Source organism: Epinephelus fuscoguttatus, linkage group LG1, assembly GCF_011397635.1.
Source record: "Epinephelus fuscoguttatus linkage group LG1, E.fuscoguttatus.final_Chr_v1".
Lineage (NCBI taxonomy): Eukaryota > Metazoa > Chordata > Actinopteri > Perciformes > Serranidae > Epinephelus > Epinephelus fuscoguttatus.
The window spans coordinates 8,081,345-8,100,375 of NC_064752.1; the positions used below are offsets into that span (position 1 = coordinate 8,081,345).

The 19,031-nt window shown below is 43.3% G+C and overlaps 1 protein-coding gene across 5 annotated transcripts in view; it reads right to left on the bottom strand.

Moving 5' to 3' along the window:
- Positions 1-16,981, bottom strand: part of ptprt (protein tyrosine phosphatase receptor type T) — a 561,846-nt gene extending 544,865 nt beyond the window's left edge. For all 5 annotated transcript variants that reach the window (XM_049597546.1, XM_049597460.1, XM_049597372.1 and 2 more), the window contains exon 1: positions 16,544-16,981. In XM_049597546.1, coding sequence (XP_049453503.1) covers positions 16,544-16,631 — 88 coding nt within the window. In that variant the 5' untranslated portion in view covers positions 16,632-16,981. The remainder of the gene's footprint in view (positions 1-16,543) is intronic.
- Positions 16,982-19,031: the final 2,050 nt, after the last annotated feature.

Genomic DNA, 19,031 nt, shown 5'->3' on the forward strand with positions numbered 1-19,031 from the left:
CTTCTTCCTGCTCTAGTTCTGTGCAATTTCCCATGAGAAAAACATTTTTACACCCGTCTAACTCCTCTCAAAGTTTATTTTCCCTGAAGCATCAGTACAATATATTTACACTATATACTACATTATATATTTTATACTTCTTTCCTTTGTTTCTTTCTCCTGTCATTTGACTATTTCTCCTGACCATAATTCCCTTTCCTCTCCAACTCTTATGCACCTTTTTTAGTACTCGTACTCATCGTCCTCCGCTTATCTGGGTCTGGGTCGCGGGGGCAGCAGCCTCAGCAAAGAAGCCCAGACAGTCCTCTCCCCAGCCACTTCCGTCAGCTCTTGCACAGGAACCCCGAGGCGCTCCCAGGCCAGCCGGGTGATGTAATCCCTCCAGCGTGTCCTGGGGCGGCCCTGAGGTCTCCTCCCGGTTGGACATGCCCGAAACACCTCCCAAGGGAGGCGTCCGGAAGGCATCCCTACCAGATGCCTGAACCACCTCAACTGGCTCCTCTTGATGTGGAGGAGCAGCGGCTCTACTCCGAGTCCCTCCCGGATGTCTGAGCTCCTCACCCTATCTCTAAGGCTGAGCCCAGCCACCTTGCAGAGGAAACTCATTTCAGCCGCTTGTACTCACGATCTCGTTCTTTCGGTCACTACCCAGAGCTCGTGACCATAGGTGAGGGTTGGAACGTAAATCGACAGGTAAATCGAGAGCTTCGCTTTCTGGCTAAGCTCCCTCTTCACCACAACGGACCGGTTAAGCGCCTGCATCACTGCTGACGCCGCCCCAATCCGCCTGTCAATCTCCCGCTCCATCCTACCCCCACTCGTGAACAAGATCCCGAGATACTTAAACTCCTCCACCTGAGGAAGGACTTCACCCCTGACCTGGAGTGGGCAACCATACCATGGCCTCAGACTTGGAGGTGCTGATTCTCATCCCAGCCGCTTGAGAAATATTCTCTTTGGCCCAATACAGGAGGCATCTCACTTTGCTTTAAGTCCAGGTTCGTCCCCTCAAGATTTGGGTAGCAAACGCACAAACAGGCAACTGTGTAAACAACGAAATGACACATAAAATGATACGCTTCCTGTGATTGCTGGATGGTGTTCACACCAAAAATGAACCGCTTCAGAGCTGACTCGATGGGTGGCCTGCGACCACCCTGTCAAGGCAGACCAGACAATGCTTATTTGGTCCACACCAGCATTCAAATCTGATGTTCACACCAACCTAAAAGAACTGCGCCAAGGACAAAAAAGCTCCAGGGTTTAGTCAAAGCGGACTAAGCAAAGGTGGTGTGAATGCACTCCAAGAGTTTAGAGTCATGGTAGCTTGGTTGCGTGGTTGCTTTGAGCTAAATTCGAATGTCACCATATTGACATGCTCAGGATCACAATGCTAACTGCTGATTTTTAGCAGGTTGTGTTAGCATAGTACTAAACAGAAAGGTATTTGCCAAAGTATCATTTAAACCATCCATCTATGTTTAAATGAATTGTTTAAGTAACATTTGTTGTACTCTAGCCACGCCATGTACCATTGTTCTGTAATTATTGTATGTAATGTTTGTGCTCTAAACCATGTGATATGGTCTTGAGTCAATAACATGAACAAATGAAAGAGCAACTCATGATTTGTTTTGTTGGTATTTGATTATAGTAGTCAACAAATCAACCAAAACTACAAATGTCAGCCTCATGATGGAGATACGCGAAAAGTTGGGTAATCATCAAAGAAATCCATCAAATAAGTGTTGAGCTATTTCAATGGAGAAGTTAAAATTTTGACCTGCTATGGTGCTGGGAGAAAAGTCATAGGACAATAAGGTGCAATATCCAGGGCAGAAAAATGAGGCCAACTTGGAAGTGCCAAAACTGTAGTTGCTCTCCATAGACCCCCATGTTAAAATGCCAAACTTTACAGCAGAAATAAACATGTTTACAGCCTGGTACAGAAAAACATTTTTGTTCTCTTTAGCTAACTTGTCATGACAGCTGTAGGCCTACAGGAGTGAGTTTTGAAAAGTCGCTACCAAGACAAAAATGCTGATTAGGTAGGATAATCATGGCATAACTCCAGATTCACAGAGTATCGGTATAGCTGTTGCTATTTCAGTTTGTTTACAGTTCATGAAAGTTAATTGTAACATTTTGGTTGCCTAAAAAGTCTTGTTAAGGGTTTGGTTGCACTAAAAAACCCTCTAAGGAGTCAGATGTTCGGTTTTTCTGGTAAGCAAATTTTGTTTTAATGGTTTTAAGCCTGTTTTTTGCTTAAAATTAGCATTAGCATCATCACAGTTAATCCTGACGAATGTGAATGCACCATGCTAACCAAGCGAACAGCTAGCATAAGGATTAGCTCCACCCTCTCCTCAAAATAATTCCAGCTCCAAAAATCCAAGATGGTGACAGTCAAAATGTCAGGACAGTTAATATGTTGTTGTTAATATGTCTGTACACAATTTCCTGGAAATCCACTGAAAGTTTTCTTTTTTAGAAATTTCACTTGAACTCTACAAACTATTGAGGATTCAGGACCATAGCCCAAAGAGGCATTTTGATAAGGGCAAGAAACACAAGGTCAGACAGGCTGGACAGCTTGGGTAATAATTTAATGTTTGTCTTCATTTGTTTCTTTCTAATATATTTTGCTCACCTGACAGCTGGATTTTGGACTTTTTTTTTGTAACATCACTGCAGATCCGAGCAGTTTAGAGCACTCAAATATACCCTCGTTGTAATAAACTCGAATTATCATTTAATGGGTCACAACAGCCCATCAATCCTGTTTTGGTAAAGTTTCATTCGGACATTTTGAGTTTCACACAAAGCGTTTTTTCATAAACCAGTTGAGAGTGGCTCTGACAGTGACTCTGACTACATCTGTGAATCCTCTGGGTAAGACTTCCCACACAGTCTGACATAAATCAAATTTAGCCACTGTGAGAATAAAGTGAATGATGCTCGGATATCATCTAATATCTTCTCGTTCCCCTCTCCTCCATTACTCCATTTATTACCTTCCCCCCTCTACCCACACTTATTTGTCTGATTTCCTTCTTTATTTTCTATCTGCCATCCATCCTCTCACTCTTGTCCTCCCTCCCTCCTCATTCTCCTCCCCCTCTCTCCTCCCAAGCTTGTTGATTCAGCCCACTAAGCAGGCTCTCAGTCTCACTTGCCTAACATCTTCTATTAAATATGGATTAATTACTTCAAAACCTTGTTAAGCTTCGTTAAGACCTCTTGCATTAATCAGCAGTTATTTTAATTAGAGGAAAGGAAGTTTTTAATGTGCTGCGCCGTGTATGTTTTACACCTCCGACATTCTAATCAGCTCAATCACGACTTGATTTGTCCCCAAGTTTGTTTAGCAATTTGAGACTTTGAGAATGGAACGTAACCTTTACCCAGCCCGAGGAGGTTGACTGAGCATGTGCCCTCTTCTTCACCAGTGTCTTGCCAAGTTACTCAAACTGGAGTTCTGGAAAGGGCTCCTGTAATGAATATTGGCTCCGCGTTCACCAGCTCGCTCTGATTTTCCTTGGTAGATCCGAAACTGAACCTTAAAACTTGTAGTCACATGCTTACATCTGATTTGTAGCTACTGTGTTCTACAAAAATGTGATTTAGCTTTTCAGACAAACTCCAATAACAAGGAAAACCAATTATACCCTTATTAGGAGGTAATGAGAAAAACAAGTGGATCAGTCGTTCAACGAAGGGCCAAAAACAACCTGCATTTAAGACCTCTATCAGCCATGGTAATTATAACTCTGTCTGTTGGTAGTAATGTTAATTGTACTCACAAAAATTAAGACAAAAAAGATTTCGTCATTGAAAAATGATGAAAATGAGAGGACGACAAGCTAAAAATAGATCTTGATAATCAAAACTAAGACGAAACCTGTGTTGCATTTTCATTTTCATTTTGATGAATATGTACATGGTGAACTATCGGACATTGAAAGCCGAGAGCAGCCGTGCTTGCCATGATCTTCAAATGTCGTATGAGCAACAGGCTGGCAAATTCCAGTAAATAGTCTGTGGCAGCATGTTTCGCTAGCCAGCAAAAACACTCACACTGGAGCAGCGTCAGTCGTTGGTGCAAGCTGTGAGCTGTAATTCAGCAGTAAATAATCAGCTGTGTGTCTGACTGTGGGTGGTGGAGCTGCTGAATGGATTTGAGGAGTTTGTTAATTGCAGCAGTGGCTGTTAGCAGCTCTGTTCGTTAGCCACTGAACGGCAGCGGAGCAAGCAGCCATCGTCTGCCTTCACAGCTGATCTCCTACAGGACTCCACTCAGTCCACAGTTGTCAAAATTAACGCAGGTTGGGAGCAAAAGAGGAAGTAGTTTGATGATGTTATGAAGCCACAGAGGTTGGGGTGGATGTATGGGTCAGACAATGCTTTTCTGTCGTTCTAGAGGGCATAGACCAACATGGACATTTGGCTCTTGAGGACTTGTGTTGGCCTTTGCATAAGTCCCACCTTGGCTCTGTAGGAAACTGTGGACTTGGTATTGAAACTTCTGTAATACAAATCATTTTCCCTAGCCTTGCATTGTCTGGAACCTCTTAGTTAATTTTTGATTTCAAGTGGACGTTATCAACCGGTGCAGAACAAAACACCTCTGGACACAATTGGATAGACTTAAGAATAATGAGAACAATGGAACAAGTGATGTAGCGCTGAGCGACACATGCCAGTTGGGGTGGTGCTTGGTCCGATTTCAAGCAGAAAAAAAATGGCAGCCTGGTCACGAACTTTCTCAAGTTACAGCTAAACAGTGCACTGAAATGTGTTTCTGAATACATTTCAGGCCGGAAATAGGCAATGCAGTAACAGAATCTTGATTCATATCTGATAGGCGTGATCTGAGTTTTGAGAGCCTGTATTGCGCTGGACGGAACAGATGGATGCAATTACAGCCAATCAGAGAAGCGAAATGTGTGACCCTTCAAATCTGGACCAGTGCAGTTCCTCTGTCAATTAATGTACCAAACGCGCCCCATTGGATAAATGGTTGTGACTGGCCTCGCTAGAAATCTGTCTGTACAGAAGAGGGACCAGACGCATCTGCCAGAGCAAATAAAACATGAGCTTGCAGATTCGTCTGGTTCCCTGGCTACATTTTCTCGATAGATGTTTTCTAAATTATTGATGTTCTCAGTTATATGATAATAAAAGCAACTCTACAAGACTGCACACACCATTTTAAAACAGGGCTCTGTTCATCCTATATAAAAGGTGATTGATGTATTTTATTCAACCTTTTGTTTATTTCCTTAGATACGTCTTATGTCACTATACCTTATGTGTCTCTGTTCTGGTACAGCACCAGCCAAAAGTTAACATTTCTCAAGCAACAACATTTCGGGTTGGTGGGAACTCACTAAAGCTTATGAGCTTCTCCAGCAACTACTTATTGCAAATGGCATTCTGACAGATCATGAGGCAAACCTCAGATGCTTATACCCTCTGTTAATAAGAAGTGCCATTATTGCAAATGTTCAAATTCCTTTAAATTACACCATTTCCAAGATGATACACAACTCACATTAGTCACCAAAAACTGTTGTAACTTCTGACAGCTTGGATGTGACACAAAACTTGTTTATGTTTGTTTAATTCCATATGAACGTGCAGTCAAAGTGCAATAAAAGATGGGAGATGAACATCTGCACCATCCTGCCCTGAGGCTGAAGCCTCCGCAGGATAAAAACAAAAACATTTTCCACCTCATTTATGCCTGCCAGCATTCAACTGCTGAATCCTGTCTGGGATGCCATTATGCTCTTCCAAGGCTGAGGTTTCTGGATGCGCTGTTGTATCATTTGCAACCGCTGTATAATTTATGGGCTGCTGCAAAATTATCCCTGTATAATTTATGTAACGAACAAATTAATTGTAATTAATGGTTCAACCTATTATAATGAAAGTGTCAGTGTCCAGCAGGCATATATTTTATTTAGGCTTTTACTGCTAAGCAGATGCCTGGCAAAGCGTTGGTAATGGTTTCTGCCACTGTGGCGGTTACTGTTGAACACTGAATGAATGCTCTGTCCTTTAAAGTAAGAATATAACTGTGTGTTTATAAAAGACATTCAAAGCTCATGGTCTCTACTAAGTTATAGGGAAGGAAGTGAACTACATCTGAAGATGTTCTGTGCCAATATGCAAGTTGTTGTTGTATCTATGTCAAAATGCATTGATGATGTTGGGGAGTAAATAGTTACATGTAACAGAGTTACATAAATAAATTACAAAATTAATGTAATTGTTACTGGTTACAGTTACTGGGAAAAAAATATGTAATTAAAGTACTTGACAAAATTTTGGAGATTACTCAGCGAATACTGATTTTTTTTCTTTTTCAGTAAAAACCTATAACATGAGTTTTATAAGGCCTTCTCTTGGCATATTTGCCAAAGCCACTGGGACAAATTCAAGGGGAACTGCCCATTGGTCCGACAGCCCATTGGTCCGACCATATTAAATCCATTGTTCCGAAGTCCGTTCCGAAATCATCATGATGCCCTGTGGTTGAGGTCTGGTTAGGTTTAGGCACAAAAACCACTTGGTTAGGGTCAGGAAAAGATCATGGCGTGGGTTAAAATGAAAAAGAAAGTGACAAACACATAAGCCGTGAGCCTGCTCCGCCTCAAGCCTTTCCCAGCTGACCCAGAGCCAGTCGCAGCGCACCATCAAGGCAGAAATACGCCTGCCGGGAGCTGCTCAGCACTGCCGACCGTTGGACTAATGGGCTGTCGGACCAATGACATGGACCCAATTCAAGTGCAACATTTTTGCACTATGTTTTTAGGACTTTTCTGCTTTATTGCCCAGTTTAAAGCATTTGTTAGAAGTTAAAATATTTGGGTTTTAACAGGGTAACTAGTTATCTGTAACCTATAACATATCAAAAGTAACCTTCCCCCCATCAGCATGGAACTCAAGTTTTGTGTAGTTTTGCGTGGCCATGTCCAGAAGCGCACAATATCTTTCTGCTATAGGGGGGAACGGTTCTGGCTTGTTTGTATTTCTTTAAACACCCCATTCTCACTATGAAGTCGTCAAAATCCAGTGATTAGTCAGTGATAACCGGCGCCAGGCACAGACGAAAGAAGCTGTTCTTTCATGTTGGCATGATTAACGCTAACCCTAATCCAGCTCTCCCCCAGAAGGCCGGTGTTCGCTTCTCGTAAGATTATAAAGCCAAACCCTGTTTTCATTTCCTAAAGTCAACCACATGCGTGTATTGGACAAACGTAACCACATTTGGTTTTTTTGTTGAAAGAAAAAAATGTCAGTTTGCGATGTTGTACCAACGTAATGCTTTTATACTGAAAGAGACTACATGCAAACTGTGAAAACAGAAATGTATTTTGAAAACAGACAATGCATGTAACAGGCTGAACTTGACACAGCGTCCAAGAACGTCAACTTCCAACACACCCAGGGTACCTTGCATGTTGTATTTCGACGTGGAAAGTTCATGACCAAAGGTTGGTGTAAAGGTTGAGGTAGGAGGGAGAATGTGTTGCCTTGGGCTGTGTTAAGCCCGGGATACAGTGATGGTATATTTTAGTTCTGGAGGAGCTCATTGGATCTGTTAAACCACAGACGGTTTGCTGGCGGTATGTGGCTCGAGCAGAACATTATAACGATGATGTCAAAGAAGCTCATGTGAAGTGACGTGGATCAATACGTTGGTAAAGTCACTGTCACTCCAACATCCTGCTGCCAGGGTAAAAAGATATGGGAAATCAGCTTCAACTGGCCGTGTCAGAAAATAGATCGCCATTGGACATGAGAGTCCTGCGAGACAGAGTCTGGGCTTTTCCAAGGTTGTAGATCTTCCCAACAATTCACATACACGACAAAGCAGGCAAGCTTTACTGCACAATCCAGATCTGCGTCAAGACCATTTTAAGCGTCTAGCGTCAAGTTCGGAGGATGTTGTTGTTGTTTCCTGTAGCGAAGGGGGTTTTAAAAACAGTAACACACAGATAGTGGAAGCCGCCAGTGGCAGGTTTATGGCCAAAGTCTGCATCCAGTGAGTCAGTAGCAGTGAGGAAAGTGTGGATACTCCTACTTTAAAAATATGTGTAGCTATCCGAACCAACACATCTTAATCTTTATTAAATTAATTTCAAACCGCGTTTATGTTTTTTAACATATTCAGTTGTTTATGGTTCTAATCGTTCTACCATATTGACAAACATCACGAGTAGGCCCAGTGAATCATAGTGTTTGCAAATATTATCGTCATTCTGAGACAGACTGTACTCACTTCACCAAATATCCTCACACCATTTAAGAAAGTGTCGTCTGTAGCAGTAATGGATGAATGCTTGCACATCTTGAATAGCTGCAGCTGTAAGTTTGTTTCCTCTGAGTCGTGTGTGCAGAGCTGGCTCTGTTGATGCGCCGGGTAAATTCGCCCTCAGGGCCACTAAATATCAATTTTTCTTGTCTTTCCATTAGATGTGCGTTTCAAAGCCGCGTTATCGTTCACTGCTCATAGTATCTCATTCAGTTTTCAACTGTCAAATATCCCCGTGGCAGACACAACTGTCAGTCTGACACCATATTCCATCACTGGAGAACTCACAGTTGTTTGCCTCCTGCAGGGAAATAACTTTGTTGTTTTCAGGCAGTAACTTTGATAACTGGCCATGAGCTTCCAGACAAAAACCATTTCTATCAAAGCATGCAGAGGGAGGATTATAGTGTGTTTCATCGGGGACAACAGTAAAGTAGTTTTACTTTTCTTTCTCCTTTTTGGTGAGCCAGAACCAACATTTACAAATGGCATTCTCGTCTACTTTAGGTTTATTAAGCTGACGCTGACATTCAACCCCTAACTGTTAGAGAACTCATATCAGCTTTTATTACAGCAACATTTCAGACCACAGTGAATTATATTCACTGAGATCGCAGAGGTAAATAAAATCCACGTTCATCTTTCACACAGTTTAACTTTGACACACTAATTTGCACCTTGAACAACTGCAAACTATTTTGACAGAGCTGATCTTTGAGGGAATGGATAATCAGACAATCCAAAACAGAATTTATCATATTAGCTATGAGCAAGAGATGTGGCATGTTTGAGATCTGTCTTGAGACAGGGGTGGATGGTACAAATGTTTGTCTTGGATAAGCATAGTTAACTTACGCTGCTTTCAGACCTAGAGTGGTCTCCTTTGGTCTGAATCAGGGACTCATGTTGTTCCAAAGTTGCATAATTGCCTAGAGTTGGTTTGTGTTCTCACGTCAGCATTTACAAGAGGACCAGATCAAATGCCTTGTGTGAGAAAGCTGCTCTTGATTGGTCAGAATTTCCATGTGGGAAAAATCCAGGAAGTAAAGCAAACGTTGAAGAAGAGTACACTTGCAAGATAAATGTGACACTTTCTAATGTCACAATGGAGGGACAACTACGCAGGTTGATTTTAGCACTGCTCATCGTGGACTATATTGCTGTCATTGTTCATTTTAGTCAAAGCATACCGTTTGAAAGCAGTTGCAGTTATTGTCATGCACAGATACAGTGATGAGGACAATGGATCCTCTACACAGAGGCCCCCAGAAAGGTTGTGGGAGGAGGAGTCAGATGAGGTCCAGATCTCCACTCCATCGCTTGGAGCCCTGGAGAACAGGAAACCACCCCAACACTGCCCCACAAATCAGCCAGTTCATGCCAAGTGCCACGTATTTGTATATAGTTTGATTACATCTCAGTTTTACCTCTTACGGTACATTTGCACTATTGGAACTCTGGGAATACAAAGCACTGGTGTAGCTCTCTGTGTAGTTTTGCACATAGTTTGTATTGAAGAGTTGCAGCTGACAAGGTGAAAAACGCCTATGAATATACATGTTTTTTATGGGAAATATTTGTATATAGTTTTACTATATCTTCATTTTACTTTTATATGTTCATATTTGCAACCTATGTTTACTTTTTCAAGTTCTAAAACAGTTCATTGAGCATGTTGGTGGTTTCTATTGTAATAAAGAGCATGTTTTTTTAAATTCGGATTTTGATGTATTTTGGGGCCCAATATGTCAATAAAGGAGGTTAAAGTGAAAAAATAATTGTCAGATCATATAGGTGAAGTTGTGCTGGAAAAAAAACGATACCAAACATGGGTATGGTAAACATTTCTGTTATGTGGTATATAAAGGCAAAATCAAAAGTATTCATACACAGCCAAAAGAGGCTCAGACCCCAAATGGATGATTAATTTTATGCCTTTTTAAAATCAACTTTGAAGGCACAGTTGCATTGCCAGTGAATTAACGTGACTTCCGGTAAAACCACATCCACTTTCATTCTTTAATCTGAATACAGAGACAGATAATGACGTCTCTGTAATCCTCTACTCACAGCCCAGCTAGCTTTGAGGGTCTTCGTGGCGGCTGGTGTTAGCATCCTCCCAGCTAGTCATCCTGGTTAGTCTGCCAACAACAGCTGCACGCCAACTACCTGTGCACGTAGTCCTCTATGTCAACGAGTATCCAGCGCTAATGACTTCATGCATGGGAGCGTGCGAATATATTTCTCAGTGTCACTGTCTGGTGTTACCGGGCACTAATACTGCACCTCACACACTCTCGCACAAACACACTTTTTCTCTCTAAATGCATCATCGACTGGAGAAAAGTGCTCTCTCTCACTCTTTCCAGCTTCTCTCTCTCTCTCAGCTCCAATACCCACTTTAACGTTCATTCAGTACCCAACTCTGCCTCTCTCTCTCTCTCTCTCTCTCTCTCTCTCTCTCTCACACACACACAGACACACACAGACACACGCGACGCCCCGGCACTCAGCATGCCCTGCTATTAGGCTGTCAGTTAGTCAGGCCAATAGAATAAGTGCCGTGGATTAGGCAGACACACACACAGACACACACACACACACAGTGAGGGAGGATGGACAGCATACTAAACAGAGCAGGGCACGAGGTGACAGACATCCTGTCATAAAGCTCTCTCTCACTCCAACACACACACACGCAGCAGAGGAAACAATTATAGCCACTCAGGCAGTCGATAACAGTGAGACATAATCAACTTAGTGTCATTCTTTTTTCCTTCTCTTGACCTCCCGTCATCCTTTGTCTTTGTCATTTCCGCCAACCACTCATCCTTTGCTCTTCCTTCTGCTCTCCTGTCTTCCTCCCCTCCTCCTCATCCTCGCCTCGTCTAGACAGGAGTGATGAACGAGGCAACAGACGACAAGACTATCTCTTTTACCACAGTCTCGTCCTTTCGGCTTCTCTTTGCCGTCTCCTTCCTCCTCCTCTTCTCCTCCTTCCTGTCTGGCTCTATCCTTGTGTCCTATTTCTTCCACCTCAAGGTCCTCGTCTCCTTGCTCCGTTCAATTTGTGCTCTTTTCTGTCTCCTTCATCTTTTTTCCTCTCTTCTCCTTTACTTGCCTCTGCACTCCTCTCCTTCCTTCTTTGTTTCCTTTTCTTTTCCTACACCCCTTTCCCATTATCCCCTCATCTCCTTTCTCCCCTCCTCTTCGTTCAATCACCTCTTTTGCTCACACCTTTCCATCCTGCTTCCTTTCCTTTTCTCTCTTACGCTTAGTTTTCCTCCTCCTCTACTCTCCCCTCCTTTCAAATTTTAACTTCTCCATTCCTTGCGCTCCTACCTCCTCCTCCTCTCATTGTCTTTCCCGCTCCCTCCCTCCATGCTTCCCCTGCTCCTCTTCTCTCTGCTCACCTTTACCTTTCCTCCGTCCGACTCTCCTCTGTTTGTATGACACGTCTCTCTCTGTGTCTCACAGTCGCATGAATCATGACACACACACGCTCTGCTAATCACATAAAGGGCTCTATAATTGGGGAATTGGAGGCTGTTGATTTGATCAAAGCCAAAGACTTCTCCGCGTCCCTCCAACATGTCAACACACTGGGCGAACGAGTCAAGGAGAGACAGAGGGAGAGAGAGCGACGCGTGGTCACTCGCTTTCTCTTTCTCCTTTTTGCACTCTTTCCCCTTCTGTCCTTACTGCCAAAGAAATCTAATTAAGTGGAATATAAATTGTAAATTGGTTTCCCTGAAAGCACACACACACACACACACACACACACACACACACACACACCTCAACGCCCTAGTCGTCACCTCCAGATCCGACCGGATGTTCAACAATTAGCGATCACTGGAGCTCAAAGGCATGGATCAGGAGCACAGCTGCACCCTGCACCCAGCACACACACACACACACACACACACACACACACTAGCAAGATGAAAAAGACAGCCTTGGGTAACACATGCCTTTGCTTTGTGCAACATAAAAGCTGTTGCAAATCTAAAGAAAGAGGCGTTTTTAAAGGGTTAGTTCACCCAAATGACCAAAAGCAAGTCCTCATGTCAAAATGACTAAATAGAGTTTGTCAATTCTTTTCCAAAACGACCCAAATGAGTATTTTCGGACAGCCACTTTGAAATTTAAGATCAACTGGAAGTGTTTGATTTGGATTCTTTGCCCAGAGCCAGACCAGCTGTTTCCAGTCTTTATGCCCAGCAGAGCTCACTGGCTGCTGGCTTTGGTTTCATATTTACGAGAATGGTATTAATCTCTCATCTTACTCTCTGCAAGACAGCACATATCTCAAAATGTTAACCACTGTCAAACTTCAATTAATAGCCTTTATAGGGCTTCTATTCGCTTAAATCACTGAAATCAACAGGCCTGTATTTGGACAGGTCTTTAATTTAATTTAAAGCTTCAGATTATATCAATTATGAGTCATTCATTTGATCCAGCTCTGACAGACAAAGCATCAGAGTTACACCACTTCATCCTGTTATAGCAATCCTCACAACTTGGATGACTTTTTCTGAAAAACCATTTTGATTCCTTTGATCTGAGGACACTTACAGACTAAAGAAATATGAATAACTTACAGGGTAATCGAGGAATGGATACATAATTTGAAGTAGCAAACAAAAAAGAGCTGCTTGACAACCAGACCAGGCGTCTAACGAGACAAGCGTCAAAATGCGTAGCCTCACCGAGCTACTAAAAGGGACTTGAAGTTTTATACTATTCAATTAAAGGTCTAGTTATGTTCAGGCAACTATAACCACTTGGTTAAAAGTCCAGTTTGTAGGGTTTAGGGATGTATACTGGCAAAAATGGAATATAACATGAGAAGTATGTTTATAATCACCTGAAAATAAGAATCATTGCGTTTTTGTTACCTTAGAAAGAACCATTGATATCTACACAGGGAGCATGTCCTCGTCTACGGAGTCCACCATGTTTCTACAGTAGCCCAGACTGACCAAACACTGGCTCCAGATCGGACCATTCACGTTTTCATGTCGGCCGCAGTAGTTAGCAGCCCCTCTGGGACGAGCAGCTTCAGAAAAACACTTTTTTTAAAAAATACAAAATCGCTTTATTCGGTGTTTCACCAGTATTAATCACCAGGTCTGTTTGTTTTGAAGAGAAGGAGACCTCTGTGGATAATTTAACTCCTGCTAACAATTTCAAAGATTTCAGAGATTCTGCTAAATCCCCCTAAATCTCACACACTGGACCTTTAAGTTTACTGCCTTCGTGGTCAAAGAAAATCTACACAGACTGTTGGTGGGAGATGGGACACAAGTTTTTCCTACAGTGTGGCAGTCGAGTACTTAAAAAGTGCCAAAAAAACTAATAAAATGATATTATTATTTTAAACTAGTGATATCAAGTCATGAAGATGCAGCTTCAGATTTATTTCCTGAGCTTTTGACATATCAGCACAGTAAAACTTTTGCCCCCAATTCAGCTTCACTTCAGTGAGGGAGACGATGGTGATGATGATGAGAGCAACATGATCTGAAAATTGAGCTGTTTGGCCGGGCAGACGCGCGCACACACACACACACACACACACACACACACGCACACATCCTGTATGAGGATGGCTGACAGGGCGATTAGAACTTCTACAAGATGTCAGTGAGACTGACAGACAGACAGACAGACTCGGAGTGAGATCATTTTCTTCATCACTGGCTCTCAGTCTATTATCATTATAGCTGAATGAGCTCCTTCACTTTTTTTTTTCTAAAAACAAAACCCAGCAGCTGGAATTGGAAAAGGGAGAAAGATTATTAGAACCTGGTCGCTCTGTGAACATGAGAGTGTGTGAGTGTATGTGTTTGAGTATGTGTGAGAGACACAGACAGTGTGTGTGTGTGTGTGTGTGTGTGTGTGTGTGTGTGTGTGTGTGTGTGTGAGACGATGGATAGATCTGATGTACCAATATCGCCCCCTAACGGCACAGGAGCAAACAACAGCCAGCGAAACATCCCTGAGCTCTCTGTCCCTCTCAGTTTATCTGGAACACACACACACACATGCTGCACAAACAAACGCGCACACACTCCCCAGTTAAATAACTGGTTGAGTGCAACTAATGGTAAAGTGGATGCCAGGATGACACTACACATCCCAGCAGCACCCAGGTCTGACTTGTAAAAGATTATAAAGTGGGAATAAAAGTCTAAAACACACATCATCTCCAGGTTTAACCCGACCACATCCTCACGAGCCAAATGAGCAGCTGAGGCTCTGTTGCAATATTTACTATGAACCCACACACAGGAGCGGCTCTGGTTCATTCCTTATGTGGTTTTAAAACAGAGTTATCTCAGTTGGTGTCAATGCGCCGGGTTCAAAACACAAATCGTGTGTTTCAGGGTTCGATCCCGATATCCACGCACACATATGGCCAAGTTCATACTTCTTATTTCACCATAAAGCGCACTGTAGCGGTTTCCTCCGCTGCACCATTACGCACGGAGAGTGGGGACGGCTGCTCCGCCGCGCTGCAGCCCGGAGCCGGAGCCAGAGACAGAGGGAGGGAGAGAGGGGAGGACTGAGTGTTTGGAGCCAGTCTTCCGCTCAAAGTGGGCTCTTTTTGCTGCCTTACAGGTCATGAATACCAAGCAGAAGGTGCCGAGAGAGGGGCAGACACAGAGCCGACAGGCTGCTGCCGCTGCAGGCGACGGCAAACATGACTGATTTAAAGAGAGGGAACTTGTGAAAATTGGGTCTCGCTGCAGGACACAATCACACCTCAGATGTGAGGAGGTCTCATCTTTTATCACAGTCTTTAAAAACGGGTTTAACTCGTGGATCATGCGAAACATCAGATTATAATCAGCCAGAGTTATAATGACACAACGCTTTATTTCTGGCTCTACAGTATTTATCTCACAATCATTAGCCCGCATGTTTCAACTCCTCAATAATCGCACTTTGGTTCCATCTCCAAATAATCCTCAATTTCATTTTGAGACATTTGTGTTTTATCAACGAGTGAAGCCTTCTGGGTATGTGGGAGCAAACTTTATATCCACGCTGCTGCCTGGCTCGTTACGTCTGTCTATCAGGCTCCAGTTTCTGGTGATTGATAATCGGAATCATCGCGGATTTGATCTAAAGCCGGGAAACTCTGCGAAGCAGCAAACTCTCCAAACCTCTGCGGCGCGTAACAAGTGCCAGAGGAGTGCTGGCTGCAGAGTGCCGTGCAGCGATGTTGCAGCGGATTGTGTGAGGATCCCGAAGCTACAACTCCGGGAGATGAAACTGGGCAGATGCATGTTTGCCTGAAATGATACAGCATCGGGTGCAGGTGCAGTTTGGAGAGGCAAATTAAAACGCGGGGTGTGTATCACATGTCAGTGTGGAAAAGTTGAATAAAAGCTTTTTAGGCTCTGGAAGGGAACGGATTTCTGTGAGAGTAACTTGCACACGTTATCCCACGACACCACGGTAGAATGATGCTGATGCGTGTTTATTATCAGACAAGACAAAATATTAATCTCATCACAGGGTAAATAAATCAGGGGACGCCTTAACAGACAGTCCGCAGCTTTGCGCTCAGACGGAGCCAAGACGCACCGGCCCGCCCGCCTCCAAACACCCAGCGAGATCACAGCGAAATGTACCCGACATAAAACCGTCACATGCAAGTCACTTATTGACCCTCAACAACACACAGTCCACGCGTAAAAGCTTCATGGAGTAAAACCTCCCGGAGCGTTCAAAACTTCACACCAAACCTCCAGAGCGCGTTTCAGCTCTGTGAAGCAGACACAGATATGATGGTACAAACTCAGGCCAGCTGTCGCCTCAAAGTGTCAGTGTCATCTGCGACATAAATCATCAATCACTCACTTGTTTATTTCCATAAACCACTGACTTGTGGTATTTTCACATCAAGATATTTCCTGCGCGCAAACACAGCAATAAATTCTCCTCCACAGCTGAGAATGTGCTCAGAGCTGACTTCAGGGTTCTTTTACCGTCACAGTGTCCAACAATATAACACATGCATTTAAACTGAGCTCCCGAAACGCACAAATTAACGTGCAAGTCCACTTTATATTTCCATATGCGCCACCTCAGCGCCGTGGCATTTATTTAGACTCCAAAGAGAGCGGCAAAGCGCACCAAAACAGAGAAAATATCAGCAAGACAGTTTAAAAATCCAGCCTGTAATCAAACAAATCGCTTTACCTGGAAAGAATTGTCCGGCAGTAAATCCCAAAAGTACAAAGTAGAAGAAAGCTGCAGGCAAAACGAGAGAATAACTCCGTTTATCCATTTCTTCTCCTTCTTTTTCTTCTTGTTTTGTTCAGTGGTGCGGGTTATTTAACATACTCCCGTCTGGTCCTTAGACTGGGCTTCCGTAGTTGGGGACAGCTGGGGTGATAACAGTGAGAACAGGAATAAAATCCTCGCATTGGTGGATAAGAAGAGTCAGAAAGACACAAGTAGAAGCAAAGAGAGAAGTTGGAGGCGAATAAGGAGCTGTCTCCTTTCCTTTCCTTTGCTCTCCTCCCGGGTCCGACAGAGCGAAGTCTGTGTGTGTGCGTCAGAGCGCGCGTGTGTGTGTGTGTGTGTGCCGGAGAGTGTGTGACAGGGGGTACAGTGTGTGTGTGCGCGCGCTCAGACGGTCTCTGACAGACTGACGTTGAGTTGGAGAGGAATGGAGAGCAGTGCGCACCACGCCGGGTGCCAGACACCCGCGTAAAGACGGGTGGATTGACGCGTGTGGGACTTCCGATCGGGAGTTTCAAAATAAAATCATGTAGCAGCAGAAGAGTAATGTAAGTCTCAGAAGAAATAAGCCATAAAGCACCATGAAGATAAATAAGAGTTATATAAAGTGATGGAAAATATGTGTGATGATGTTACTGGCTGTCAAACTGGACAAATGAAGGATGTTTATTCACAAGATATTAAATAAAATATAATGCGTTTTCCAGGAAACAAAAGTCAACTTGATACTTCAAACAGACTTAAAGTACTCCTTGTAATTTTTCATGATATAAATTGCGGAAAGTTGAAACTTAAAATAGTGACTTGACAGTGAGGACATCAGTGGCTGCAGCATGGAGCTGTGAGACAAAGCGCATGAAATTAAACAATAATTGTTGCATTTTTACATAATTTATTTTGCAGCTTTACATCTTTTCCACGTTTACTTTGAGTCTCCATACACACACCTTCCTGCTCTTTTCTATAATTGACCAGTTTTAGGCTTTTATTTAAAGGACCAGGCGCCAAATGTCCCATCACGTCTTCACTGTTTCGCGCGAACTTGACGCTGGTGAAGGATTTTGGAGTTGTCTGGTTTCCCCCGGGTCCTACCGCCTGATCCCTCCGCTAGGATAGGATTCACACAGTCTCTCCTCCTCTCTGTCTCAGCCTCTCTCTCTGCGTGTCTCTTCCCCTCTGTGTTGTCATGAGATCCCTCTCAGTCCACTCATTTTACTGTCATAGGATTTCTATTTCAAGGTCTGTCTCTCTAATAGGATTCCTCTCTAGCACTCTCCCACACACACACACACTGACTCATAGGTGTGTCTTACAGGGCTTTCCCTGTCATGTGATTTGGACGTTAGAATAAGGGTCCAACTTTGCAGTGTTGCAGACTTTGGTTCTAACTTTAACTACACTGTGAACCTGTGTTTGCCAACTCGTTTGTTCTGTCTTGAAGGGAGGAAACACCTGCCTGAGGAAGATGCATCCTAAACTTTCTCTTGTTTTGACTTATTCTGATCACAGAAGTTGAGAAATACAAAAAGGTGAGGCAGCCTTTGTTAAAGCTGGTGGTTTGAGCTGAGCATGATGTGTCGGGCAGAGTAAGGCTGCAACATATTCTCACTCCGATCTCGTCACATATCGACGTTTGGTCATGGACTTTCCACGTCCAGATACGACTTGAAAGGTACCCTGGGTGTGATGGTTGTTGGGGTTAGGGTGAGGACATGAGCTCCCCTGAAAACATGACTTGTAATTTTTTTTTTTTTTTTTTTGGGGTCTAAAGTACTGACAATATGCCACTGCTGCCATAGATTTCTGTTTTCCTTTATCGTTATCATCATGTGTCAGGCACAAAATTTGGCTATCATCGATGTATATTTCATTCTTGAGGGAAAGTCATCATCACTAATTCACTTTAATAAAGATACCTCTTTGCAACACATTCTCACTCCGACCTCATCACATATCGACGTTTGGTCATGGACTTTCCACGTCCAGATACGACGTCCAAGGTACCCTGGCTGTGTTGGTTGTCTTCTTTCAAAATACACTTCTGTTTTCACAGGAAATGTACCATTAACATACAGTCTCTTTCAAAGCATTCTCAGAACCCATCGGCTGTATTTGGCGTCTGACTTCCAGCAGACGGCGATACAGCCTCTGGGGGCAGACCCCTGATTTTTTGGCATTCTGGTTTGATTTGGGTGGAGGAGGCGAATTTCCCTTTCCAACTTCCGTTTATATATAAGTAAATATACTGAACCATTGCGATGGATTCAGAGTTTGCAGTGACGCCAATTATGTTTCGCCTTGTTAGTTCACCACATGGAGCGTTTAACCTGGCAACAACTGCAGCCGGCTCAAACGTGATTGGTCAATATCACGCGGACTACAAACAGCCTACAACCAGAAACCAGGGCTCTTCCGCTCTTCTTCCGGAGGCAAGATCTCCGGG